The following is a 27,859-nucleotide window of genomic DNA, read 5'->3' as shown; positions in this document are numbered from 1 at the left end:
TCAGAAGATGGGTTCTTCCTGCTGCCCAACAGAGCTGTGGCAGAGTGCTCACTGGTCAAGCTAAATTGCAAAAAAAAAGTCATATTTCTTCACAACGCAGAGCCAGCTGAAGGGTTGTGTATCCCCATTCATTGTGTGGGGAAATCTCTTGGAGGGGGGTTGTGACCCTTCATCTCTTAGAAGGTACCAGCTGTTTTTTAGAGCAAAACCATTTATGCCTGCAGCTGGGTGGGTATTTCTGTTTATCCTGCCAGCACCAGCTTCCTAAAATCCTCAGAATTAGCCTGATAACGTTATTCCCAGGAAACCAAGGCTTGTGGCTGACGTTGTCCCTTAATATGCCCAGGTTTGGGGCACGGTTGTCCCCGTGGTGGTGTTTGCCCTTAAAATAAATTGATTCCAGCTCCTACGCAAAAGGTGTTGGGTTGACGTGGTCAAAAAAAAAAAAAAAAAAAGCCTAAATCTGTCAAATCAAGAGGTGTCTTCAAATAGCAGCTGGGTTAAGGCTGGAGCCCGTCTCGGGCTAAAGCTGCTCTTTGCCTTGGAGGAAAATGGGTCAATAATTTGTCAAGCCAAGCAGAGCCCACCTGGCCAGCCCTGGCCCCTTCCAGCTATTCAGCTTCACACCCTGTTGGTTTTATATTTTTAACCTATTTGGCTTGAATTGAGGGTTTTCTTCCCTAAAAGAGATGGATAATGACACGGAGGCTGCCTCTCCGACCGCTCTCAAAGTGACTTTGGGCGGCATCGACCGGGCTGCCATGAATAGTAACTGTTCTGCCGTCCAAGTCAAGTGTGAAAGGCAATCACTGGAGGTCAGATAATTAGGAGATTAATTAGCCTCCGTGGCAAAACCCAAAGAAACTCATATGGGGAATAAACCAGCAGGTTTGAAGGAAGGTACCTGGAAGTGGCGGCGTGGGTACGGGGTAAAATCTGTGCTTAGGAGATGGGGAAAAATAACTCTGTTTCTGCAAAACCCCTTTTATCTGTGCGTGTCCCCCAAAAAAAATTAAATGGGTGCTTATTGCTAGCAAGAACCCAGTTGCAACAGCTCTGTTAACTAAACTCGTGCCCGTAACTGTACCGGCAAATCTCTGGAATAATCTCTTACGCTTCACTTATGCCTTCCTTTGAGCGGCAGGAATAAGAGTGAAATTTATCCGGATTTTCTTAAATATGGGGAGAGCAAAGGTGGAGCGCGGGCAGGGCTGGCGCGGAGCGAGGCAGGGTGGTGAGCAAGACACTGGTGTTGGTGGGAGGTGTCGGAGAGTTCCCAGTGCATCCGTAGGGAAGGTCCTGGGTGGCTGGTGCATCCTGGCCCTGGCTGGGAAGGCGCCTGTGCTTTCACCGGGATCACGCGTGAAGGATTCCCGTAGTGGGGAGGACCTGGCGGGAGCGCAAAGAGGCCGTTCCCCTGCCCAGCGCCCTTTAAAATCTCTCTCCTTTCTCCTCCCCACGGCTCAGCTCTCTCCGAGCGGCAGGACCATGCTGGAGGATGAGGATGGGATGAGCGAGAGGGGGCTCAGCAGCTCCAGGAGGAGATACGACGATGAGGAAGGTGAGCAAAACGCTGAGAATGCCCGAAACGGCAGCGGGGTCTTCCCTGCCGGCTGATGCATCGGATTTCCCAGCGCTCAGCTCAGCACATCCTATGGGAAAAGCTCTTGTGGGTGCCTTAAGCCTGGTGGGAAGAAGGCAAATATCTCTCTGGCTTTTATTTTCGGTGAGACACCCAGATCTCATCTCTAAAGCTTTTCCCCCCACCTGTAGACTACCACTCCATCTACATCGGGGTGCCGGTGCCTCGGGGCTACCGGAGGAAACGGCGTCGGCGAAGATCTGCCTCCAGCCGGGACCGCACGAGCGAGAGCGAGCGGCACTACGAGCGCCAGGATCGCTCCGACACCGACGACGGCGGCCACGGCTGCTACGAGAGCGGCAACGACAACGCCAGCAGGACCAGTGAGTCGTCCTCGGGCTTCCCAAAAAAGCAGGAGGGCTTTTGCAGCATCATTTAATCCAGGATTAAACAGCCCCCGTGTTGCTCGGTCCGGTGTTTACGTTTGGTGCTGCTTTTCCCGATGTTTCCCAGGTTTATTTTTCCCTGTGGATGTCTCGGAGAGCTGTGAACAGGGTGTGGAATGAGATTTGAGGCTGTTGAGGTGATGGGTGGGCTAAAAAGAGGTGGACTTTGCCCTTGGGAGGTTGTCCTTGCCCTTGGGAGGTTGCTAAGGAGGAAATCAGGGTACAGCAGGGTCCTGGGGGTGCAGACACCCCCCAGGCATCACACCTTGTTCCCAACAGGCTTTTCCCCAGGGCTTTGCCCGGTCTCCTTAAATCTCCTTAGCAAAGATTAACATTTTGCACAGCAAAGTAGCTGTCGATCTCTTGGGGTTTGGTTTCTTTTGGGTTTTTCTGCCACCCCCCCTATAGAAATTTGCGTTCGGTGTTATGTCGGGCAGACCACGTCACGGCTCAGCGGAGCGGGCAGGGGCTTGGCTTTGCTTTTCCTGACGGAGGGGAAAGTTTTCCAGGGTTTTTTTGGTTTTTTTTTTTGTTTTTTTTTCATGGGGAGAGGTTTTCTATTTGCAGCAGGCTTCGCTCGCAGCTCCTTCATGCCATCAGTGACGGCACGAGCGGGACCACGTCCCCTCCTTTCCGCAGGCGGTAAATGCCACCGGGATGTAACACTGGACTGGTTTAGTGGGGGCAAAGTGATTTTACGGAGGAAAAACACCCCAAAAAGCTTCACCTCTGCAGCAGCTCTGCTTTCCCCCAGGAAATCTCCCTCATCTGGATGTTTTTGTCCCCCAAATATCTCTGCCCTGAGTTTGGAGGGGGGGTTGCCCCACCTCGCTCCGGGTGGGAAATAAAAACCTTCCGCGGAATAACCCGAAACCTTTGATTTCTGTCCTCCCCCCTCTCCCTCCCTCCCCTTTCTCGCTCACTCCGTCCCGCTGCCACCCAAAGCGCTCACCTCTCCTACACGCATCCCGTTTGATTTGGTAACTTCCCGTCATGAGAGCCGAAGGGAAAGGAAAGTGCTTTATATTCTCTATAATCTGCTCCTTAAGCCTCGGGAGTTTAACAAGCCTGAGTGGATAAAGGAGGAAGTTTGGAGGTTTGGTGTTTTGATTTTTTTTTTTTTTTTGTACGGCGCAGCAAAGGTTTGGTTTAGCCGGGAAGAAATGGGGGAAAAAATGGAAACAATTCCAGGTAGGTTATTTCCATCGCTCTTTGGTGTCCATGCTGGGGGGAGCAGGAGGGGAAGAAAAGCTCCAGTTTTTTTGGTTTTTTTTTTTGGCTTTGCTTTTCCCTTGTAGAAGCAACTTGGGAACCTGCGTGGGGTTGGGTTGAGGGCACCGAGCTCCAAAACTCACCCCAAAAATATAATGGGGAGCCAGAGCGGGGCACTGTATTGGCTTCCACGGCTCCCCAGCAGTGGGGAAGCAGAAAAGCTGGAATTTGGAAGGAGAAAAGTCTCCCAGACTGGGGGTTTCTTGAACAGGAATGGAGTATCTAATCCTGTGGGATATGTACCCTGGTCTCCTCTTTTTTTTCTGGAGGAAATGGGGACCCTTCTGAGCCATGAAACCCCAGGAAAGTATCTAGAAGGACCACGAGAGTGGATGGCTTCTGTGCTGGAGCCTTAAATAAGGCTTAGTCCCGCTGCCCAGCCAGATTGCAGACCCTGGGAGGCATCGTGTTCCCCCGTCCTCCATTTTATCACTTTTTTTTTTATTGTACCTAAAGCCAGAACGGGATTTTTGGTTTGGAAAAGCATCGCTAGGTGAGATTTTACTGCTGGATCAGAGTCGGGGTGCGAAGGGCTCCGTGCACCTCAAATGAAAGGAGGTATAAATCAGTGCTGCTGCTCTGTCCTGTTCGATTATCCATGGAGACGTAGGTTCTTGTGTAGGTAGAAGTATCCTACACCATCACCGACGTTAATGCCGAGCTGATTCTGCGGCTGTGGGCTCGATTCGGATCCGCTGTGGCGCCGATCACGGCGGAGGTTTGATGGGGTAAAGCAGGAATCGCAGCTGTGAGCGTTTTCCCATCGTTCAAGCCGGTTCTGGGAGGTACAGGTCTGCTCTGGGCACCCCTTGAGCTGTGTCTGGCAAGAAATAGGTGCTGATTTTGGGATGGCTTTGTGGGTTTTGGCCAGCGTCGTCGCAGCGGTTTTACTCTCGCGTTCCCCAGACATGCCGAGCCCTGGGAGCCACTACACAGTATATATCCACCCAAGCGAATACCTGCTGCTTCCTGGCATCAATTTAGGTGCTGGAGCAAATTTCCAGGAGGAAAAAATGCAAAAAAAAAGATCCCCGAGAGCTGGGTTGTCACCAGCTGCCGGGCTGGGTGCTTTCCCAGGCACGAAAGGGTCCTCCAAGTGAGCAAACCCCGCGAATTCCGGCTGCGCGGCGGAGCCCCGGCGCTGTTGGTTTGGCAACCGGCGCTTTGGCTCTTCGTTTGGGTCAGCGAGCGGCGCGGAGAGGCGGCGGCCACGTTACGCGTCAAGAGATGGGTTTGTTCCTTAAACTGGGGGAGAACGGGGAAAAAAAGCTAAACCCAAGCTCTTTACACGCAGGATTTCCTTTAACTTTTGTGGTTTCCAGTGGCTAAAGTGTGTCACAGCCCCGACACCCCAAAATGAGTCCCCGGGGAGACCCTCCAGTGGGTCGAAGCAGGAGGGACCTGATCTCAGGCACACGAGGGGGAGGAATTTGGGCAGAGTTGGGAGCAGCAACCGCCGCGTCGAGGATTTACGAAGCTCTAACCCCTCCACCCCCACGATATTACAATCCCCCTTTTTTTAACGAACGCATCCGGAGATCCCACCCGAGACGGGTGTTTCCAGCAAACTCCCTTTACGCCGTTGCCTTTGGTGTAAATTTGGGGGTCTGCAGGACATTCAGGGTTTGGGCTTGCAGAGCAAAGCCGGTGGCGCGAGGCCGAGGGGGCTGCCGGTATCGCACCGATTTCCTCCCCTCTTACGCCAACAGCACTTAGGCTTAAAGAGCCTGAAGCCTTCCAGGCATGTAGCCCAGCTCTAAAATTAACAGGAATATTAATAATCATAATAATGAAGCTTATGGAAGTGGAAGGAGGACTTGACAACAGGGCTTTAGTCTTGGTGGTGGGGTTTAAAGGGCTTAAGTGGTTAAGCAGGCTCAGCCCAGAGCAAGGGACATCCTATTCTTTCGCAGCGACGGGGGTTTCGTTTGCTTTAGTGGGGGGACGGGGCAATATTCCCATTTTTTTCCACCGCTCGCACACGGCAATTTAATTACCTGCTTTTTTGGGTACCGTATTACCTGGCTTTCTTATTCCCAGGTTTGAGAGCAGGAGGATTCTGCTAACGTTTTCCGAGCTGGGTTGAGTCCTGCTGTATTAGGAGAGGGCTAAGACTGAAGGTTTTATTAAAAATACACCATTTCCAGGGAGCCTGGCTTGGGACTGATTTTAATCTCTTGTTTGAATAACGGGGCAACCGGTCCCATCCGTGCCACATCCAGGTTCATACCGGTGCATTTGATTCCTCCTCTCAACCCAAATCATGAGTCTTTGCCAGAAAAAGCACGTGAAGATGGAGAGGGTTAAAACAAAACCCAGCTTGACATTTTTTTTTTGGGACAAGAGGGCAGGTCCGTCACCCTCCCGTGGCTGTTGGGAATGCACCGAAGATGAAAAACCCTTTTCCCATCAGGCAGGAGGTTTGTAGGCAGGTGACGTGTCACCGCTACCCTTCCCGAAACACACCGCGGGGAGCAGGAGGCGATAAGTGCCCTCCCCGGCCCAGCCGGTTATTCGCGGCAAGAAGCTGGATTTTTCCTGTAGAAATGGTAAATTTATATTATTCCCCTCGAATGATACACATTCCTCTCGGGGATCCAGAGGGAAAATGAGTGCTGAGCACTCGTGCACCCCAAAACGCGACGCCGGAGACCGTCAGGATTCAGTTGCTGATGGCAGGCGGCTCTAACCTGGCAAAACCAGGCTCCGTGATAGGGAAAAATGTGGGATACCCCACGGAAGCACAGCACATAATGCTCCTGGAAGGGGAATTTGGCTATATTATATATAGGGGTGGTCACATTCCTTGTTTCCCAGCCCGGAGCTGTATATTCCCCTCCTGGCTGCTACGCAGCCTCCGCTCATCCTTTCTGCCAGCATCCCATATTACTTTGCACAGGGATTTTGGGACAGGATTACTCAGATTTTCCTCACTCCTCAATGTCTCTCACCTTACATTTTCTTCAAAATCTCCTTTTTTTACTCCAGGATCCTAAATAGCCCTACAGATCCCTCTTTAACCCCCCTGGGGCTTTCCATATGGGAACGGTGCAGGATCATCTCGTCTTCTTTTTTTTTGGTGAACTTTAGTAAACTTCTTTTTTTGTCCCCGCTCCGGCAGTGTCACCGGCTGCTGAACGCCTCCGGTACATCCTGGGGGAAGACGATGAGCCTCCCAACCCCACGCTCTTCACGGAGATGGACACGCTGCAGCACGACGGCGAGGAGATGGAGTGGAAAGAGTCGGCCAGGTGAGGCGGGGGAGATGCTTTGGGTTGAAAAATATGTCAGGAGGTGATCCCCCCAGTAAACATCCCTGAAATGGGAAATGGGTTCAGAGAATGAACACTTTTAATGAGGTTAAAAAAGCTGTGCCTGAATTAGGGAAACACAGAAAACACGGTGTTTCGGGGGGCTTCGCACAGCGACGGCAGCCTGCCGAGGAGGAGGAGGAGGAAGGGAGGAAGATTTCCCATCTTCTGCATCTGCCCAGGTTGGATTGACCCCAGAGCCAGGACTTTTCCTGTTCCCAGTTGCAGCACGAGTGCAAAGCCCTGCAGAAAGGGCTGGGAGGGTGGAAAAAAACAGAATAACGTGCTGGGAAAGCGGAGAATTAGAGCAAAGAGCTGGGAAATGGGAATAGGTGACATAAGGAACATTTTCCTAAGTCGTCTTTTCCCCACATACACTTTTATTGCCCAGTCCAAGAGTTAAACCCCTCCTACCCCTCAGGTGATAATAAAACCCCACCCAGAACGTCTTTTAATAAAAGTATTAGAGGAGTTGCAAGTGGCATTCGTTTTATTGAATTAGGAGCTTATCCAAGAGGAAAATCTCCAATCCAAGTGGGATTTTCCCTTCCCAGCCTCCGCTGTGTAAGGGCTAGTGGGGCTGAGGGTTTTGGGGGGACTTCTGGAAGGGAGCCAGGAGTGCTGATGGCATCCCAAGCCTTTGCCTTTCAGTAGCACACGTGGGATTTCCGAGTTCGGGTGTGAAAGTTTGCTCGAGGGATGTGGAAAAGAGCAGGATGAGGCCCTGCAGGTGCTCGTCCCAGCTCTTGGGCTGGTTATTGGCATCACCAAAAATTTGGAAAGCTCTTAAGCATCCTCCTGGTTGCTGGCCATGCTCAAAATGCAGCAGTGTGGGGATGCTGTTGCTAAAATCCTTCCTTTTCCCACCCCAATTTTGCATAGGTCTGTATCTACTCATCCCTCCCCGCTCGCCAAAAAGCCTGGAAGGCAAAAAATTAGTGCTAGCGTTGGGATTTTCATCAGAGAGGGCTTGAGATGGAGGTTTCCAAATTCCCCATGGGAGAACAGAGGTTTCTCAAGTCCCAGATTTCCAGTCTCCGGGGAGGAGTAGTTCAGCCTCTTTAGCCACTGGAGAGCAGCTCCTCGGTGGGAGCAGCACTACCTGCACCTAAATCCACAATAAATGGAAATAAATAGAAATAAATGGAAATAAAGAAGCTGAGTGCAGCAGGGAGATGGGCTTTGGCTGTAGCTTCGGCGAAAGCATCACGGGATGCCGGTCCCGGGGCAAAGGTGCCGGCTGGAAACGTGCCTGGAATCCTGCACACCGCTCCGTGTGTGTGCTAATAACCCACTTTCGGCAGGAAAATGGGGCAAAAAACAAATGAAAAGGGACCTGATTGGCTTTGGGCGAGCACCGACGGGGCTTAGCAGGTGCTGCGGCGGGAAGCTTGAATTTCCTCCCAGTAAAAGCAGCATTGTTGGAAGGGCTGGAGAAAGGGTTTCTGCAAAGGAGTCAGAGTGGGGAGCTTTGGAGTGGTAGGCACTACGGCCAAATTTTATATTTTTGGATGCTCTTGGGGTTTTGTCCCCAGCACAGACCATTCCTGGCACTCCCAGATCCTATTTTGGGGCTTTCTGAATAGGGATACCCATCGTTTTCTCTTTGTAGTGGCATTTTCATGCACCCTCCCCTGTAGATGATACAACCCTGGGCTCTCCCCACCCTTCCCCTGCAGCATTCAGGAGCCATCAGCTGCTTCCAAAAATCCTTCTCCTCCTACATCTTTCCTGTCTGTGCCCTCTGCGGTGGCAGGAGCCCAAATCCCGGTTGTACCAGTTAAAAGTTGTAAGGTTAAGCCTTGCGAAGGCTAATCCACGGAGCATGCAAACCTCCTGTAAAGGAAAAGCAGCTTTCTTCCCCAAATCGACATCTTGCGCTCCCCAGAGCCCGAGTCCCATTCCCAGGAATCCGGGAGAAATCAGCCACCGTTCCTGAATTTGCCCTAAAGTCTTTGGTTTGTGAAATTAAGGAAAAATAAGGAGGTGGAAAGGCTGATTTCCAAGAGCTTGTGAACCCTCTTGTCTCCCACCTGAAAAGACACGTGCAATGCCCTGGGTTTTCGCTCTCCTGTGTACGCGGCCGGCCCGTGCCGGTGCGGATCCGGGCTCAGACGGGGTCAGCTCCATGGGAAAACCTCCCAAATCTCGCAGGAGCAATTGGAGGAGGGCGAAAACTGCAGCGTTGAGTTCAGTGGTGGAGCTGAGAGGTTTTATTCCGCTCTGCAGCCATGAGCAGCACTTTGTCTAATGATGTTACTCGGTTTCTCCATTCCCATCCTGAATAACATGTGAAAACTTTGCAGGATGAATTAATTCCGGCTTGCAAAACCACCTGCAGAAGGGAAATGCCCCAAGAAAAGCAATTCTCTCATTTTCTTCTCATCCCCATGGCTGCTGCTCTCGTTTCAGGTGGATAAAGTTTGAAGAAAAGGTGGAGGAAGGCGGGGAGAGGTGGAGCAAGCCCCACGTGTCCACGTTGTCCTTGCACAGCCTGTTTGAGCTACGGACGTGTCTACAGACGGGAACGGTGCTCCTGGACTTAGATGGCTACTCTTTGCCCCAAATTATAGGTAGGACCCAGCAGGTATCGGTGGTTCCAGATGGATTTTTTACCCCGTATCCTAAAGTGTCAGGAGAAGATTTAAATTATTTTACTCGCTGCCTGCAAATAGAAACCATCTTGCACGGGAATAAGCAAAGACAGGAGTTGAGGGCCATCAACTTGGTTCAATAAGTTTTGTCTTGAGCTTTCTGGGGGGATTTGTGGTAGGGTAACCCACGCATCTCCCTCATTCGGTGCTTGCAGATGATGTCATTGACAAGCAGATCGAGGATGGTCTGCTCAAGCCAGAGCTGCGGGAGAAGATAAGCTACGTGCTGCTCAGGAAGCACCGTCACCAAACCAAGAAGCCAATCCACCGCTCCTTGGCCGACATCGGAAAGTCCGTCTCCTCCAACACAAGTGAGTCCTTGGGGTCCAACCTGTGCCTTGGTTGCATCCTGGAGTCTTTGGTGAGGAAGCCTGGAGGGAGGAAGATCTCAAGAGAAGGAAAGGGGGAAACCCAACCATTTGGGGCACCCAACTATTTACTGCATTGAGAAAGACCCCAAAAGCTCTGCCACTGGTGGCTTTAAGAGTAGGGGGTCACTGCGAGCCAGAAGGCAAGGAAATGTCTGCTGAGATGGACAATGTCGTTGTGTGATGGCCAACGGTGTTGTGTGATGGCCAACGGTGCTGTGTGATGGCCAACGGTGTTGGCAGTCGCTTGGCCAAAGGGCTTTCTGGCAGAGCAGCCTACAGACAAATCCAGTCTGCTCCGTGGTTGAACCTGCCTATTTTTGAGCCATTATAAAAGGGGATTTGTTTGTTTTCACGCTAGATTATTTACTTAGGTTTAAACAGAGGTCATTTGGTGGAGCCTGGGATTTGCTGGGCTTCGGCAGCTCGCCGGGTAGACAGAAACAGCAGTGCCCAAGCTCAAAGTGCACATGGAAGAGGCAGTCAATAAGCAATATTCCCACCCCGTGGGCATCCCCAGGTTTCAAAGCTGCCATCATCCATGTCAGAGGAGTAGATATTTGCCCAGAAGCCTCCAAAACGGAGCACGACTTGGAAACGTTGGGGTTAGTCCCTGTAAGACAGGAAAAATAGGGACATCTTTTGTGTTTCTAGTTCCTTGCTGAGATGATGGCACCACTTCAAGTTTGCAAACAGGAACACCAAGGAAAAGACAGTCATTGGCAGGAGCACAGGTGTCCCTCGTGTTTCTTGTCCCAGTGGCAACTCCATGATATTGAAATAAACACTGCTGGCATGTTGGAAATAGGGTCATGCCCAGCGGGACTCTTGTCGTTGTTTTTAGTGAGTTTAACAACAAAAGAACTGAGGGTAGATGCTGTGCTTGTAGCTGGCATCTCAGAGAGACGCAGAGCTGCTCAACAAAACTGGTCCAGATGGTTTTCCAAAGAGAAAACACCGTTTTGGGGAATTCAGGAGGTTTTCCGAGAAAATGCTGGGCTTAATGCAGAAAATGCGCGGGGGAAAAGGGAAGTCGTTATAGGGAAATAATTCAATTTAAACACCTGAGATGAAAAATGCGACTCGTCACCAGTTTAGACAGAAGAAACGTTAACGTGAAACTTGGCGATGGCCAACGTAAGTATTTTGAAGCGTGAAGCTCACGGCAAATTTCAAGCGTAGGTTTCTTTGGAGAATTATTAGATTAAAAACCCAAATAAAGCGTTGAGTCTTCCTAAATTTCAGAAACTCCACTTCTGAACCCATTTATAGCCTCAAAGAGAGCATCGGTGGGGCACAGGGTGGTGCAGGCTCCTTGCATGGAGCGTCTGGAGCGAGAAGACGTGAGTTAAGGTCGTTTATTCTTTGCTAATAGGAAAACGACCACGGGTGGGATAAAAGTGCAAACAAAGAGGGGTGGGGGGAAGCAAATTGCTGATGTATCAGCGCTGGAAGGGTCACGTCTGTGCTGGGCAGCTGATCTTCAGCCCAACCTCTTGGTTTTGGCATCACCCAAGGGTTCCCCATGACACCTGCATCTCCTCTAATGGCTCCTTTCCCCCAGCCCGCAGCCCTGTCCGGAGCCCGGCCGCCGGCGCCGCCTTCCACCGCTCCACCGAGGACCTGCGGATGCGGCAGAGCGCGAGCTACGGCCGCCTGCGTAAGCCGGGGAGGGTGAAAGGGAGGTGGGAACAGTCTTAAAAGAAGCAGGAAAAAAAACAAAAATCAAGTTGTGATATGAGAGTGGGTGGTTGCAGTCACACGGGGATCCCACCAGAGCCATAAATGAGATGTGGTTTGTGCAACCACGGGGTGACCGATGTCAGAAAAACTCATTTTCTTGGGTTTTCGTCTCGTTGCACCTGGTTTGTGAGCCCAGCTACCCTAAATATTGGGTTTTTTCTTTGCTCTGAAGTCCTCCTGCCACGTTTGCTCCGTGCACGTGGGGCTGAAATTCGGCTGCGCGGCGCGGGGTGGTTTTCTCACCTTCTCCCTCTCCCCTCCGTCAGGTCACGCGCAGAGTCGGAGCATGAACGACATCTCGGACACCCCGAGCACCGACCAGGTAATCGTCCCAAAAACAGTAGTGCGATCCCATGGGGAGCACGGCCCGCGGTGGGGCGGGGGCTCTGTGGTTGTTAAGGTCCATGTGAGCCTTGTGCGGCTTCGCTCGCTCGATAACCGCCCAAATTCCTAATTAGGGAAATTAATACACGGATCGATCCCCGCTTAACTCATGGGGAAGCTGGCCCAGAGGTAATACCTGTGCTTGCGGGTCGAACGCAGAATTTGGGACGTGGGAGGATGCTGATACAGCTGAGATCCTTAGGGTGGAGAAAAAAAATTCCTTAAAATCTTTAGGTAGGAAAGGAAAGGTGCTTGGAAGAGCGCAGGGATCCTAAAAGAGCCTTTGCTTGGCTGGGTGAGGGCAGGCTGCAGGGGGTAAATCCCAAGCAAGCCCTTGGCTCTGCAAACGTGAATATAACTCTGGAGATAAACGGGCTGTAAATCCGTTTTCCCTCCGTTCGCAGCGGGATGGATGTGGGTTTCTTGGTGCAAAGCTCAGCCGAGAGTCCGTCGGGAGCTTTTTCCCCTCCGGTTCGCTTGGCACGGGAGGGCTGGGAAGGAGGGCAGGTCTCTGCTTGGCGCCGCGATGGATCCGGCAGGTTTTGTGCTGTTCTTTTGCGGAGTGTCCCGTCCCCATCCCAGTATCGAGGCTTTTTAGCTGGGAACTATTGATGTACGACATGGGCTTTGCTCTGTTTCTATTTGTGTGTGATTTCAGCGTAAACCTAAGGGAAAATTAATCCCAACGCGGGTTTGTATGGGATGCTTTTCCCCAGGGAAGTTGTGGCTGCCCCATCCCTGGAAGTGTTCAAGGCCAGGTTGGATGAGGCTTTGAGCAACCTGGTGTAGTGGAAGGTGTCCCTGCCCATGGCAGGGGGGTTGGAACTGGATGATCTTCAAGGTCCGTTCCACCCAAACCGTTCTATGATTCTATGATTCTAGGGATGTGCTTGCTGGGCTTACCTGGGGCGATGCAGTTCAGAGGGAAGGGAGGGATGGAAATCCATGTGTTGCTGGGAGCCATGAGACGGGGATGCCACGAAACCAGAGAGGCAGAAGGTTTCCAGGACACCTTCCTACATTAGAGCTGCAATAAAGCGAGCCCACTGCTGGCTAACGAACCCCAAATATCAGCCTCCAGCAATGGGGTTCAGAGGGTTAATCCCAAAATATGCAAAGCATTTAGGTTTAATCACCCTATTAGACCCACTACAAAGGGACTTTTTAAGTGTTACATGAAGCTTAGTGGTCACTGTTAACTCCTGCTCTTGCTTGTTCCAAGCTGAGTTGGAGGAGTTGCTTTATTATTATTATTATTTTTTTTCCATTTGGGTTTAAAAGATTAGAAAGAGGAGAGCTTGCTGCCCAGCTCACATGCCTCCCCTCATGCTGGCATATAGATTATAATAACACCCTGCCTGGGCTGGTATTGAACCCTTTTAGACTAATAATGAAAGAGCTGCAGGGGAGAAGAGACCCGGGGAATAAATCCATGAACGAGGTTTCCTACTTCCATTATTTGTTCCTGCTCCCAGGATGAGATCGAGGGGGGAACGAGCGACAAAAACATCTCTCACGCACGAGGCCGGGCGTTGTTTCTGTGGTGGGCAGGGGCTTGGGGGAGCCTGGGACTGCAGGCTTGCAAAAATGCCTCCTGGCTTGCTCCAGGATCCGTATTTTTCGGCTCGGATTTTCTGCAGGGAGATTTTCCTTGCGTAGACCCCAGTGCTGCAAAGCACCCTTTGCAAACCACCCAGTTGCACGTTGTGACTGGGAGCCCCGAGCGTGTGATTTCAAGATGATAATGAGTTTAATGATGGTTTTGAGTAACGAAGAAATTCACCTTTATGAATTCTTGCTGGTTTATTCTTGGATGTGGCTCTTGAACTGCCACCTCCGGGAGTCCTGGGACCATCAGAGATCAAGAGGTTTGAGCCTGTGGCTTCAGCTTTTGCATTCAGAGTGTGGTAAAGAGTGGGAAAAGCCAAATTTTGGCAATTGGTCTCTTCCTCACCTTCGTCTTTCTAACAGCTGAAGAACAAGTTCATCAAGAAGATCCCCAAGGATGCAGAGGCCTCCAACGTGCTGGTGGGAGAAGTGGAGTTCCTGGAGAAACCCTTTGTGGCTTTTGTGCGGCTCCTCCAGGCAACGATGCTGGGAGGGGTGACGGAGGTGCCCGTCCCCACCAGGTGAGCACAATTCCTTCGGGTCCAAAGCACTGAGTGGTCTCATGACACAGATGCCAGTGATCCAAGGGTGCCAACACAGCATCTTTCCCTTCCCAGGTTCCTCTTTATTCTCCTTGGTCCCGCGGGAAAAGCCAAATCCTACAACGAGATCGGCAGAGCCATCGCAACCCTCATGGTGGATGATGTGAGTAGATGCAACACCCAACCCTGGCAGGGAGCCCCCTTGCTCAGGGCTGAGAAAAAATAAAAATTTTCATCCTATCCCCCAAACCGATGAGCTTTGGAATCCCATAATGACGTGGAACATGTGCGTGCTGGACGCCATTCCCAGACTGACACCTCTCCTGTCTCGACCCCCAGCTCTTCAGCGATGTTGCCTACAAAGCCCGGGATAGAGAAGACCTGATAGCTGGCATAGATGAGTTTCTGGATGAAGTCATTGTCCTGCCGCCCGGCGAGTGGGACCCCAACATCAGGATTGAGCCGCCCAAAAAAGTGCCCTCAGCTGAGAAGAGGTGGGTGGGAGATGTGGGGCTGCTCCCAGCCCTGTGGCCGTCCCCATCTCTCCTGGTTTGGAGATGTTGGAGGAGGACAGCAGCCTTCACCCCTAGGAAGAATCTCTTCAAATTTTCCAGAAATGCTGCTTTTTCAGCAGTTTTTGCCCTCAGATCAGCTCAGAGACATTTCTGCTCTACAAAATCTGCGTTACCCCTCTAGGCTGAGCAAATCCAGCTCTTATTCTTTCCAAATTCACCCCAAAACCCAAGCTCTAATACAGGTGGAGAGCTGCACCATGGCCTTGGTCATGGTTCCGGCATCAGGACCAGTGTGGTAGGGCAGGTGCCGTGGCCGACGCCGGTGGCTCTCTCCCGCAGGAAATCGGTTTTCTCGTTGAACGAAGTGGGGCAGATGAACGGCACGGCCGGTGGGGCAGGCGCCGGGGGCGGCGGCGGAGGTGGCAGCGATGATGGGGAGATGCCCGAAGTTCACGAAATCGGGGAAGAGCTTGCGTGGACTGGCAGGTGAGCGAGCACTCCACCACCCAAAGAACTTTGGAGGGTGCCAGCACCCATCGGCATCTCCTGTTGGTTCACCCCATGGCCTCCTGGGGCAGGGAGGGATGAAATCCCTTTGGGCACAGACTTTTGTGCAACACCGCATCTATTCTGGTGGGAAGCACATGCATCTGGTCCTTGGTGGTGTCTCTCCAGGTTTTGTGGTGGCCTCTATTTGGATATCAAGAGGAAGCTGCCCTGGTTCCCAAGCGACTTCTATGAAGGCTTTCATATCCAGTCCATCTCTGCCATCTTGTTCATCTACCTAGGCTGCATCACCAACGCCATCACGTTTGGGGGCTTGCTTGGGGACGCTACGGACAACTACCAGGTGGAGTCCAGAGAGGAGAGGGTCACTTTGGCTTGGGAACAGCAAGAAGAGATGGGATGGGATGGGACAGGACGGAACGGGATGGGATGGGACGGGATGGGATGGGTTGGGTTTTACCCACCTTTTGCCATGCCAAACTTTAATGCTGGGGATGGAAATTCATTGCCAAGCAGAACTGGCAGCCCTGAATACCTGCAGGATGGGAAAACCCATCTCAGTGACAATGTCAGGAGCAAGAGGACGTGGTCCCAACCATCCTGTATGGCTCCAAGCAGAGGTCCTTAATTCCCATCTCCATCCGGGATGCCTGTGGGGGTGTAACGTGGTGCAGCATCACCATAACGCTGGGTTTGGTCCAATCCCAGGGCGTCATGGAGAGCTTCCTTGGCACGGCGATGGCAGGCTCCATGTTTTGTCTCTTCGCCGGGCAGCCGCTCATCATCCTCAGCAGCACCGGCCCCATCCTCATCTTCGAGAAGCTGCTCTTTGACTTCAGCAAGTAAGTGCTGGGCGATGCCGGGGGAAACCGGGACCCATCCATACCAGGATGGGAACTGTCCTCCAGCCCATGGTGGGCTCTCACGGGGCCGCTCTCACCTTGTCCCCACTTTCAGAGGCAACGGCATCGACTACATGGAGTTCCGCCTCTGGATCGGCTTGCACTCTGCCCTACAGTGCCTTATCCTGGTGGCCACCGACGCCAGCTTCATTATAAAGTACATCACCCGCTTCACGGAGGAAGGCTTCTCCACCCTCATCAGCTTCATCTTCATCTACGACGCCATCAAGAAGATGATCGGAGCCTTTAAGTACTATCCCATCAACTCGGACTTCAAGCCCGACTACGTGACCATGTACAAGTGCGAGTGCATTGCACCCGACCCAGGTGAGTACACGTCTTTTTCGGCACTGGATGGGGAAGATGAAGGGGATGGGGGGGGGTCCTGCCATGGATAAATCCCTCTGGATTGTTGGCCGAGGACATGGAAGGAGGCAGCTGTGCCCAGTCAGTGTGGGGTGGAGAGACCTCCTCCTCCTCCTCCTCTTCTGAGGGTGATTTTGGGCAAGATGGAAGTGGAGTCTTGTCCCCCATGGATGAGTGCATCACCGGGACACGGTGAATGGTGCTGGAAAGCTGGGACCTCAGCATGGAGCAGCCAGCCCTGGATGGATAAAAAGGAAAAATGGAGAAAAAAAAAAAAAAGAGACATTTTAGATCCTTAATTTCAGCCTGCTGCCGATGGAAACTTATTCTCCAGGAAATACACTGGAGGGATTTTGTCCTCCCCTGTGTCCGGGTCACCTCGGGATGTCCCGGTTGGGTGTGGAAACCTCCTTGGACTGTTTTTTCTCCTCTTTCTTACTCCTTTTCAAAAAGGAGAGGCCATCGGGCTCTGAGCAGATGCTCTTTTGATGGCTCCCCTGCTTTTCACTCTTGGAGAGACGTACCCAATGATTCCTGGTCCGAATCGTGCAGCTCAGGTACTCCCACAGCCACCTTGGAAGGGAGCAGAGATCTTCGGTTTGGGCTAATGCCAGCGACCGCCTGCTCTCAGACGAGCTGAATTTATTTTGAAAAGTCTAAACGCAGCGATTTTGAGGAATATCTGCTGCAGACAGAGGAGCCCCAGAGGTGTGATGGCGAAGCTCTCCCCGGAAATACAACCATCCAAGACGTGGATCCCAACACATCCGTTGCTGCAAGAAGAGATCTCACCTGCTGCGATGGAAACAGCATTCATTTGGTTGAATTTTGTATCTTTCCTCAATTTCTGTTCATCAACCACCATCCCGTCGAATTTGGAAAGCCCGGCACGCAGCGGGGAGCGCCCGGAGACGACGCGATCCTTTCCCAACCGAAACCCTCCCAAATTTAACCTGCAGGAAAGCGAAGCCCAATGCCCCAACGCAATCCCTGGACACCCGAAATATCCCAAACCGGACCGCGACCGCCTCCATCCACCCGCCTGTGCCGGCACCTGCCCGGCAGCACCCGCCGCCGTGGCTTAACGCCTCCAGGGAGGTCTCCCCCTTTTCCAAGCCCCCATCCCGAGCAAACCCTGGGCATCCCAGAGGCATTTGCTTCCCAAAAAACCTTAAGCCTCTTCGTAACCCAGCCCCGTTCCTCGTCCTCGCTGCCCCGGGGCACCCAAGGCAGAGGTATCCGCGTTGGATTTTCCATTCCTCTAGATATTGAGAAATTATGTTTATTTCCCCCCTACATCCTTTTTTTTTTTTTTTCCCCCATCTTTTTTTTTTCATTAGTTCTGATTTTTGATTATTATAACTGATTTGTACCATATTTGTCTCTGCTGCACACATCAATTTGGGCTGATTTCAATCTCAAGTGAGTATCGCCTTCTAAATATTAAAACTATTTTAATATTTGATACTCTTCCCCCGTGGGGGGAGTTTCCTTGTTATTTTTCTTTTTCCCCCCCATGTATTTTACTTTTCTTTCTGCTCTGCTAAAAGGGTTTATGTAGAGCCCTTAGGGGCCCTCTCTGAAAATACCACCAGTGGTATTCTACCCTTTAAGTGGTAGAAATCACCAGTAAGGCCAGTTTCCGGCAAAATAAAAAGTTCTGGAGGAAAACAAATCATAAAAAGGAATAATAATACTAATAATGTTTTTAATTGCTGGCTTTGCCAGCGCCGTTTCCCGGAGCCTGGTTTCGGCAGCCCCGGGGTCTCTCGCTTCTAACCCAGCGATCGCTTCTCCTTCATTAATCCTCGGCGCCGGGGATGGAAGCGGCAGGTCGGGGGCAGCCCAAATTCCCTGCTTGGAAGAGGATGGACCGGAGGGAAGAAATGGGGGGGGCAGAGCGGTCCCGGACCCCGCTTAGGGGACACCCCTAAAGACCGTGGGTGCTCCTGAAGCTGCGTCGCCCGAAGAGCCGAGCGGAGCCGCGTTTTGCACTTGGAGGAGAAGGTGCCGGGGGGCTAGAAAAGATGGTTGCTTTTTTTTTTTTTTTTTTTTTTTGCAGTGAGACACCAAAACATTCCTAAAATAGTAAAAAAAAAAAACCCAACCAATTTGGGCATAATTGGGTGCTCCAAAAATAACGAGCTGATTTTTCAGTCTTCTACCCCCGTGATTTTAAGACGCGGGTGTCGGGGCTGCTCGACCCCGCTGCCGCCGCCTTCCCCAAGAAACTCCTAACAATTTTAGGAGCTGGGATGCTCCGAAAAACCCTCCCCCCCTATCCCACCCCCTGGCACTCGCCAGCCCCGGAGGGAGAAGCCACCGAAGGAGACGCCGCGTTCTCTGCCGGCGCATGGGATTAATCAGGGAGAAGTCGCTGCGGGGTTAGAAATAAGGGGGTTTCTCCCCAAATCCCGACCCGCCCTCGGGATGCCGACCCCCGCGCGGCTCTCGGAGGATGTGCTCGACCCCACGGTTTGTTTTTCCGCCTCTCCGGGTGAAGCCCGGCTGCTTTTACTGCAGAAAGCTCGATATTAGCCAAAAAAATCAATCACAAACTCCTTTCCCGCAGCCAACGCGACCTTGTTCGATGCTTCAGCTCCGGTGGCACCGAACACCACTAACGTTTCTCTGGTAAGGGGGTTTGCTCATCCCGACGGGAAATCTGGGAGAAGGGAGGGCAAATCCCAGGGAGGGCAAATCTTTCACAGCCGGGGAGCGACGCACGCCAGCTCAGAGCGGCGTTTGCATTAATTTGGGTTCACCGTTGGCCTTGGCAGTGCCAAATTCCCACTTTTTTGCCTAAATTAATGGGAGCTCTGGTGTTTTCCAGTGGTTATGGGGCTCCCAGCTGCAACAGCCCTGGGAAATGCCCCTTTCCTTGCACGTTGCAATTGCTTAAAATGCTAATTTTGGGGATTTTGCCCAGGAAATGCCCCTTTCCTTGCACACTGCAATTGCATAAATTGCTCATTTTGCCTTTTTTCCCTGGGAAATGTCCCTTTCCTTGCACACTGGAATTGCATAAATTGCTCATTTTGCCTTTTTTCCCTGGGAAATGCCCCTTTCCTTGCACACTGGAATTGCATAAATTGCTCATTTTGCCTTTTTTCCCTGGGAAATGCCCCTTTCCTTGCACACTGGAATTGCATAAATTGCTCATTTTGCCTTTTTTTCCTGGGAAATGCCCCTTTCCTTGCACATTGCAATTGCTTAAAATGCTAATTTTGCCTTTTTTTCCTGGGAAATGCCCCTTTCCTTGCACATTGCAATTGCTTAAAATGCTAATTTTGGGGATTTTGCCCAGGAAATGCCCCTTTCCTTGCACACTGGAATTGCATAAATTGCTCATTTTGCCTTTTTTTCCTGGGAAATGCCCCTTTCCTTGCACATTGCAATTGCTTAAAATGCTAATTTTGGGGATTTTGCCCAGGAAATGCCCCTTTCCTTGCACACTGGAATTGCATAAATTGCTCATTTTGCCTTTTTTTCCTGGGAAATGCCCCTTTCCTTGCACACTGCAATTGCATAAATTGCTCATTTTGCCTTTTTTTCCTGGGAAATGCCCCTTTCCTTGCACACTGCAATTACTTAAACTCTAGTTTTGCTTTTTTGGCTGGAAAATACCCTTTTCCTTGCATGCTGCAATTACTTAAAATGCTAATTTCGCCTTTTTTGGGGGGGTTTCTCCCCAGTACAATGCTATTAACCTAACAGCTCTGGACTGGACTCAGCTGAGCAAGAAGGAATGTCTCAAATACGGTGGCAGCTTAGTGGGGAAATCCTGTAAATTCGTCCCCGACCTGGCCCTCATGTCCTTCATCCTCTTCTTCGGGACCTACTCCATGACCTTGACGCTGAAAAAATTCAAATTCAGCCGCTATTTCCCCACCAAGGTAAGGAAAGCGCCGGGTTTTACCCTCCTCTTTTCCAAAAGGGAGGAAAAGCGGGAGCTGTCGGTCTCTTTGCTGGGTGCGAAGAGCTCCACGAAAATAAATCCATATTTCTAGGAGATGGTGGCAGCAATTAGGAGAATCTTCCCCGAGCTTTTAGCCGCTGATTCGGCTCTCGCGTGTTGAATTACCCATCACCTTGTGATGCAAAGGGGAAAAAAATCCGTGTTTTATGGGCTACACCCGGGTTATCCATGGGTGAGCAGAGCTGGAAAACCCCAAGGAAGGACGCTGAAGAGGGAACAAACCTCTCCATCCCATTAATGAGTCTCTCCATCCCATTAATGAGCCTCTCCATCCCATTACTTACCCTTTCCACCCCTGTTTCCCCGTCTCGCCTCCAGGTCAGGGCTTTCATTGCTGATTTTTCCAATGTCTTCTCCATCCTCCTCTTCTGCGCCGTGGATGCCTGTTTCGGACTGGACACCCCGAAGCTCCACATCCCCAGTATCATCAAGGTTCGGCCGCACTGGGGAGGACCACTCACCTCTCCTCCCGCTCTCACTTTCCAGCTCCTTACCAGTTTTCCAGGAAAATCATTGCTCCTGCAGTGTCCGGGCACCTTCTTATAAGCTACTTTATATTTTCTGGGGGAATATTCTAATTCTGTGACTTTTTTTTCCTTCTTTTTTTTTTTTTTCCTTCCCTCTTTTCTCGTCTCTTGCTCCTGGCAGCTGCGTAAACTTATTAGCGATTTCTCTATCTTTATGTCCATACTAATGTTTGTGGGGCTGGATGTGCTTTTCGGACTCAACACCCCAAAGCTCCAAGTGCCTACTGATTTTAAGGTAAAAAAAGAGGGAAAAAAAAAGCAATAAAATCCCTTTCTGGAAGCATTGCCGAATATTTCTCTTCCCTCCCCATCCAGGGAGTCGCTGTCGGTGACATGGGGAGTCCCCATGAGCACCCAGGGGAAGATTTGGGGTTGAGGCACGTGGATGCTGGGGGCGGTTTGGGTACTGGTGCATGGTGGTGGGATTCAAGGTTGGAGGAAATGGGGTTCAGGGATGATGTGGGGCTTCCCGAAGTATCCGCGCTTGGGTTTTTTCCCCCTTTTTTGACCCATATCTGGGCTCAGCCATGGTACCCAAACCCCCTTCTCTTCCCCTTCCACCCCAGCCCACCCGCGTGGACCGAGGGTGGTTCGTGTTTCCCTTCGGGAAGAACCCGTGGTGGGTTTACCTGGCGAGCGCCCTGCCCGCCCTCCTCGTCACCATCCTCATCTTCATGGACCAGCAGATCACGGCCGTCATCGTCAACAGGAAGGAGCACAAGCTGCGGGTGAGCCGGGACCCCGTCCCACGCCGTGGGTACCACCCGCGTCCCTGCCAGCACCTGCTTGTGCGGTGCGGGTTGGGTGCTGGTGCAAGGTGGGGTGGGGGGTTCCCCCATCTCAGCACACTGTGCAAAGCAGAGGTTCGTCCTTTCCTTTGCACGGTCTGGTTTTGGGGTGACAAAGCCTCTGGGGTGTTCAATTCACCCGGTGCTGTAGGTCACGGGGTGCAGCGAGGTGACGTGGGGTGCGCTGCAGCAGTGCAGGGTACAGCAAAAGGGGTGCAGGGGGGGCATCAGGGTGGTTAGGTGTGTACGAGAGCGATGCAAGGGGCTTCAGGAGGTGCAGGGTGCTTCTGGGGGTGTGGGGTGCACCGTGGCAATGTGGGGTCCGTCAGCACAATGCAGGGTGCACTGAAGCAGTGATGGGTGATGCAGGGTGCACTGTGGGGGATGCAGGGTGTACCATGGCAAAGTGGGGTGCTTCAGGGTGATGTGGGGTGCACCATGGTGATGCAAGGTGCACCATGCCAACACGGTGTGCATCAGCACAGTGTGGGGTGCACTGCAGCAATGATGGGTGATGCAGGGTGCACTGTGGGGGATGCAGGGTGTACCACAGCAAAGTGGGGTGCACCAGGGTGATGCAGGGTGCATCAGCACAGTGTGGGGTGCACTGCAGCAATGATGGGTGATGCAGCATGCACTGTGGGAGATGCAGGGTGTGCCATGGCAAAGTGGGGTGCTTCAGGGTGATGTGGGGTGCATGAAGGTGTTGCAGGGTGCACTATGGCAATGTGGGGTGCATCAGTGCGATGTGGGGTCCATCAGCACAATGTGGGGTGCACTGCAGCAGTGATGGGTGATGCAGGGTGCACCGTGGGGGATGCAGGGTGTACCGTGGCAAAGTGGGGTACGCCAGGGCGATGCAGGGTGCTCTGCAGTGATACAGGGTGCTGCAGGGTGTTGCAGGGTGCACCATGGCGATGCAGGGTGCGCTATGGCAAAGTGGGGTGCATCAGTGCAATGTGGGGTGCACTGCAGCGGTGATGGGTGATGCAGGGTGTACCATGGCAACATGGGGTGCAACAGGGTGATGTGGGGTGCATGAGAGTGATGCAGGGTGCATTATGGCAACGTGGGGTGCATCAGCGCGATGTGGGGTGCACCGCAACAATGACAGATGTACCAGGGTGATGTGGGGTGCCTCAGGGTGGTGTGGGGTGCACCATGGCGATGCAGGATGCTTCAGGGGGTGCAATCAGGGGGTTGCAGGGTGCACCCCAGGGGAAACCCCACCTCGCTGGGCTCTGGGGTGAGCATCGGAGCAGCCCCCCGTGCCGTGTTGCCCTCCCTGACTCCCCCGCCGGGGGCTGTGTTGCAGAAAGCAGCAGGCTACCACCTGGACCTCTTCTGGGTGGGCATCCTCATGGCCGTCTGCTCCTTCATGGGGCTGCCCTGGTACGTGGCAGCCACCGTCATCTCCATCGCTCACATCGACAGCTTGAAGATGGAGACGGAGACCAGCGCCCCAGGGGAGCAGCCCCAATTCCTGGGTGTCAGGTGAGGAAGGCTCAGCCACGCTCTTCCTCGGAGAGGGAAGGGGGATAATCCAGATGCAGCAGCGGGTGCAGCCAGCACGGCCTCATCCTGCTTCTCTCGCCCTTCCAGGGAGCAGAGGGTGACGGGCATCATCGTCTTCGTGCTGACGGGGATTTCCGTCTTCCTGGCCCCCATCCTGAAGGTAAAACATTCCCGTTCCCCCATCCCCGCTCCCTCCCTGCAGATATTTGGGGAACTGGGAAGAAAAGCCTGGGCTGGAGTTTCCCTCCCCACTATGACCCCGGCACTGGTCCCCGTCCCCGGGAGCTGCTGCTTTCCTCGGGGTAAGCGCCGTGTTTTTTCCGTGTCCCCAGTACATCCCCATGCCGGTGCTGTACGGCGTCTTTCTGTACATGGGTGTCGCATCGCTGAACGGCATCCAGGTAAGTGCTCCTCTTCCTCCTCCTCTTCCTCCTTAATGGCCTCAAAGGGGTCCTACGCCAGAGCGAAGAGGGGGATTTTGAGCCCCAAATTTGCATGCATCCAACATTTCCAGCTGCATGGGCCAGCAGATACCCAAAACCCTCCGAGAAACATCCAAAAGCCCCAAATTCCCTATTTTGGGGCCTAAAAGAGGATTTATCGGGGCAAGCTGGGAGCCTGGGGAGGGAGGCTGAAGGCTAACCCACGGCCTTCATCCCACCACAGTTTTGGGACCGCTGCAAACTCTTCCTCATGCCGGCCAAGCACCAACCCGACTACGTCTTCCTCCGGCACGTGCCGCTGCGGCGCATCCACCTCTTCACGCTGGTGCAGATCGTCTGCCTGGCCATCCTCTGGATCCTCAAATCCACCGTGGCCGCCATCATCTTCCCCGTCATGGTAAGACCATCTCCCGAGCTGCTGTCGCAACCTTGGTTAGAAGATTTTTTTTTGAGATTTAAGGAAATTTTGGCAAGCGTGGCTTGGTCCCGTGGTGCTCCCCGGGTCCTGGGATGAGAGATGCTCTTGCAGATCCTGCTCTTGCATCTCTCCCCTCCTAGATTTTAGCCCTGATCTTGGTGAGGCGTCTGCTGGATTTTGTCTTCTCCCAACATGACCTGGCCTGGATTGACAACATCATCCCCGAGAAGGAGAAGAAGAAGGAGGATGACAAGAAAAAGAAGAAAAAAGGCAATAAAGGAGACAGCAGCAGTGATGAGGAGGTGGGTGCGGCGTGGGTGGGGGGTTCTGTGGACAGTGCGGGCATCGCAGACCGGCCGGGAAGGGAAAGGTCCCACCGAAACCTCCAGGTTGGTGGGTTTGGGATGAAGGTCTTTGACTCACGGAGGTGTTTCAAAGGCTGATGGAGGGGCTTTAAGTGATGCTTAGGGGTTGGCTGGAGGCTCCGGGGGATGCTCAAACTGTCCTGAGAGCTGGAAAATCGTGGCAAAAATGAAATAATTAGGGAAAAAGAACCAAAATCCCACAGCTGAGGGTATGGCACCCGTTGGATGGTGGCAAAGCATCATTAAAGCGTGCAACCCCCCTGCTGCAGACCCTGCCTGAGGCAGAAGGGCTGCGAGTTTATTTAGGAAGAGGAAGGCAAAGCTTCTTCCTCCTCCTCATGCACCCACCTCCAGAGGTTTTGGGTCCCTTTGGGTGCTCTGGGTGACCTCGGAGCCCACCCAGGCGCTGCCTTCACCGAATTTCCCCGCTTTTTTCCCCAGTTCCCACCTCCCTCAGTCATTAAGATCCCCATGGAGCCCCTTCCATCGCAGCCCCGAAACGGGGGTCCCCATTGCCTCAGCCGTAAGTAAAGAGCTTCCCTCGCCCCTCTCGCATTCCCTACGGCTTCCTAACCCCCCGCCACGGGATCCGCTCGGCACTAACCCCCCGAAAAGACGCAGCCTGGACCCGTCCTGCCGCAGCGAGGAGGGTTTGCCATATTTAAAGCAGGTTTGAGAGGACACAGCGGGCTCGGTGCTGCGGATAATTTTGTATTCCAGGTGGCTGGGGAGCCGGGACTCTCCTGGGTCTCCCTCCTGCGCCGATGCTGATGGGGCTTTTTAAAAAACATGTATATATTTGGGAAGGTTCTGAGCCCCTAAAAGCAGGGGATGCAGAGCTTGTAGCGGCGGTTACGCCGCCTGCAGAAGAGCAGATGTGTTTGATTCTGCCTGAGACATCGCGCGGGAGCTGGTGCCGAGCCAGCCACGACGCAAAAAAATGCAGAATAAATCTCCAGGAGCTTATTCCAGCTCGGCACCAGGTTGCATCGTGATGCCAGCGAGTTTTAGCGTGATAATTCGTTGACTCTGTCCTCACGCTGCTGCTAACGGGGGCTGGTGGCGCCTTTCTTTTTCTCTAATCATCCCAAAAATCAGCATTTCCCGTGAGCTTTTCTGCTCCTCCCACCGGCTGGAGGACGCTGAAGCCAGTGGCAGGTTGGAGGGGGGAGTGAGTGGTTTTGAGGGGCTCCTTCCTCACCTGGCAAGTGGTTCACCTCCGTGTCTCTCCCCCCAGGAAAGAGGTCCTCCACCTGGAGCTTTGCGTTCTGATTCCTCCCCGAACGGTTCAGACCTGGATCGCAGGTAAGCGGCACCCAACGGGCTCCCCCACCCGCTCCCTGGGCCCCGGGGGGTCCAGCACCTACCACGGGAGACGTTTTCGGGGTCACCGACCGGTGCTCCTGGCTGAGCATCGCCCGCTCGAGCCCAGTGCCATCACCCTGGGGTATTTCTGAAATATCTGAGTGTGTTTTCGCAGCATCCCTCTGTGTTTTGGGTGCTTTCGTTCGCTGGCCCCAGCTATCGGGTTGCTGGGATGACGCAGCCCAAATCTGGGATGGTTTATAGCAATAAAAATGCTGCTAGGCAACAGCCACAGGGATTTTCAGGATGGGATATACATCTGAATCCTGAAAGGTTGGGATTATTCTCCACCCGCAGCTGCGAATTCCGCAGCTTGTCCGTATTAAATGCAAAATATCTTATTTTTCATGAATTTTTACTGGTGGTAGCGTCAGCCAGAGCCCTTTGCTGGTGGTGCTGGGGTGGGTTTGGGATGTGGGTACCCATGCCCAGCTGCTCACTCCCCTCTCTCCTCCTCCTCCTCAGTATTACGCTTCACCTGAAGATTTCGTGCCCGTCGTCTCCCGCATTTAACTACTCCCGAAACCCCATCTGCGCCGTGCCCCAGGTGAAGATAGAGATGGAGTCGGACTATGAGGACACCGACACCGAAAAACCACCTCGGGACATGGGCAGTGAGACCACGCTATAGTCCCGCGCAGCACTTCCTCTGCCATTTATATATATATATAGATATTTATATATTCATATATATATATATAAAGCAAATCGCGCTTATTTTTCTACGTGAGACGGAGGAGACTGGTGGCCCCAGGGGTCCGTTGACTCCGGTAGTTTTTTTTTTAGCATCACGAGTTAAACACGTCGTTGAATTTTCTCCCTTTCTGCTGGGCGAAGGCGTCGCCGCTGGTGGCGAAACGGGGTTGAAAAAAGTGGAATTTTGGGTGATTTTTGGCCTCCACTCACCCCCAGAGCCTCTGCTGGGCTGGAGAAGCTGAAGGTGGCCAGGGCTGTGGGAGCAGCCGAGATGCTGATGGGCTCGATGGGGAAGGGGGGGATTTTTGGGGTGGGGAGGAGGTTTGCATGGCTGAGATGGAAGGGAGAGTGCGCGTCCCCGCTCCCCAATCCCCGAAATCGCAGGGCGGCTCTCGGGGAGTCTTGTTTCGTGAAGGGGATGGTGCATCAGGTTTTGTGTTGGCAGGAGGACACTGGTCTAAGCCCACAGCAACTGGAGGACCTTCTTGTGGCACAGGGGGTGCAGGAGGGACCCGGGTCTGGGCACCCCGGGGTAGATGTGCAGGAGGGGACGAGGAGGCACCGCAGGGCTGGAAAGGAGCCGGTGGCCTGGAGTGATGCCCTGGGAAGGGAAGGAGGAAAAGCAGCTCTGGATTAAGGTTGTCGCCACTTGAGGGGGCGACAGCAGTTGAGTTGCCGTGGGAGAGCAGAGCAGGGAACGGGGCTTTGGTTTCCGCAGGGAATCGGGAATGGTTTCTGCAGGGAAGCGGGAACAGTCGCTGCAGCAACGTCGTGTGGTCGCCCGTCCCCACGTCCTCACCCCCAGGCCCTGGGGTGGGTGACAGCTTTATCTCTCCCTCCGGCTGGGAGAAAGCCTCGCCAGAGCCGTTATCTCGCCGGAGGAGCCTGCCCAGCGCCGGCGCGAGGGGCTTCGTGCCCGCGGGAGTTCCTCCAGCCCGGTTCTTCGCACGTGGTGTCACCGCGACTCGGAGCCGGGAGGGGAGAGCAAGCGTGCCCCCCGCCACGCACCCACCGCGCTGCCCGGCTGGCGGCCAGCAGCTCCCCGCTCCGTCGGCATCTCGGCTCCGCAAAGGGCTCTGCCCACCTTCAGGTCCCCCGGGAAAGGCAGGGAAGGGGCAGGTTAGGAGCCAGCGCGGGCACCGAGCTCGCTTTGGCTCTGCCCAGCTCTCACCACCCTTTTTTCCAGCAGCGCCGAGGCTTGTCAAGGGGGTTTCTTCCATCCACGGGCTAAGCCCAGCCGCAGGTTGGGAACACTGGTCTGAAATAACCCCCTCAAACCTGTTTCTTTTACTCATTTTTAATTTTTTTTCTCTATTTCAAGCCTCACAGAGCCCCAGTCCTCCCCCCCACGCAGAAACAGCCTACCTGCTATTTACACCAGCCGTACGGGGAGGGGTTTCTGGGACACCAGTTAAGTATTGCAACTGGTCTGAGCCTTTGCGTGGGACAGATCCCAGTTCTCTGTAAATAATCGAGTCCAACGAAGCCTCGAAGGCAGTTTCCTATTTATAGCAACTTTTTTTTTTTTTTTCTGGTTCGAGTACACCTCCTGGGGAAACGTGG

The 27,859-nt window shown here is 53.1% G+C and overlaps 1 protein-coding gene across 2 annotated transcripts; it reads left to right on the top strand.

Annotated features, from left to right (window-relative positions):
- Positions 1 to 1,488: 1,488 nt before the first annotated feature.
- On the top strand, positions 1,489 to 26,231 carry SLC4A5 (solute carrier family 4 member 5). 2 transcript variants are annotated; one of them, XM_086628071.1, is made up of 25 exons: positions 1,489 to 1,561; positions 1,774 to 1,965; positions 6,422 to 6,551; positions 9,024 to 9,184; positions 9,421 to 9,576; positions 11,198 to 11,293; positions 11,643 to 11,698; positions 13,732 to 13,889; positions 13,986 to 14,073; positions 14,250 to 14,404; positions 14,765 to 14,911; positions 15,101 to 15,275; positions 15,641 to 15,774; positions 15,890 to 16,161; positions 18,773 to 18,834; positions 19,896 to 20,096; positions 20,828 to 20,941; positions 21,273 to 21,434; positions 22,810 to 22,988; positions 23,097 to 23,169; positions 23,342 to 23,410; positions 23,676 to 23,849; positions 24,011 to 24,172; positions 25,473 to 25,540; positions 26,066 to 26,231. In XM_086628071.1, the coding sequence occupies exons 1-25, from the start codon at positions 1,489 to 1,491 to the stop codon at positions 26,229 to 26,231; spliced, it is 3,423 nt and encodes a 1,140-aa protein (XP_086484197.1). The 2 variants fall into 2 exon arrangements, with proteins under 2 accessions (XP_086484197.1, XP_086484198.1); XM_086628072.1 differs by lacking the exon at positions 20,828 to 20,941 and adding an exon at positions 20,498 to 20,611.
- The last annotated feature ends 1,628 nt before the right edge of the window (positions 26,232 to 27,859 follow it).

This window comes from Tauraco erythrolophus, chromosome 29, assembly GCF_009769465.1.
Source record: "Tauraco erythrolophus isolate bTauEry1 chromosome 29, bTauEry1.pri, whole genome shotgun sequence".
Classification (NCBI taxonomy): Eukaryota; Metazoa; Chordata; class Aves; order Musophagiformes; family Musophagidae; genus Tauraco; species Tauraco erythrolophus.
This window is presented reverse-complemented; position numbering and strand designations above follow the sequence as displayed.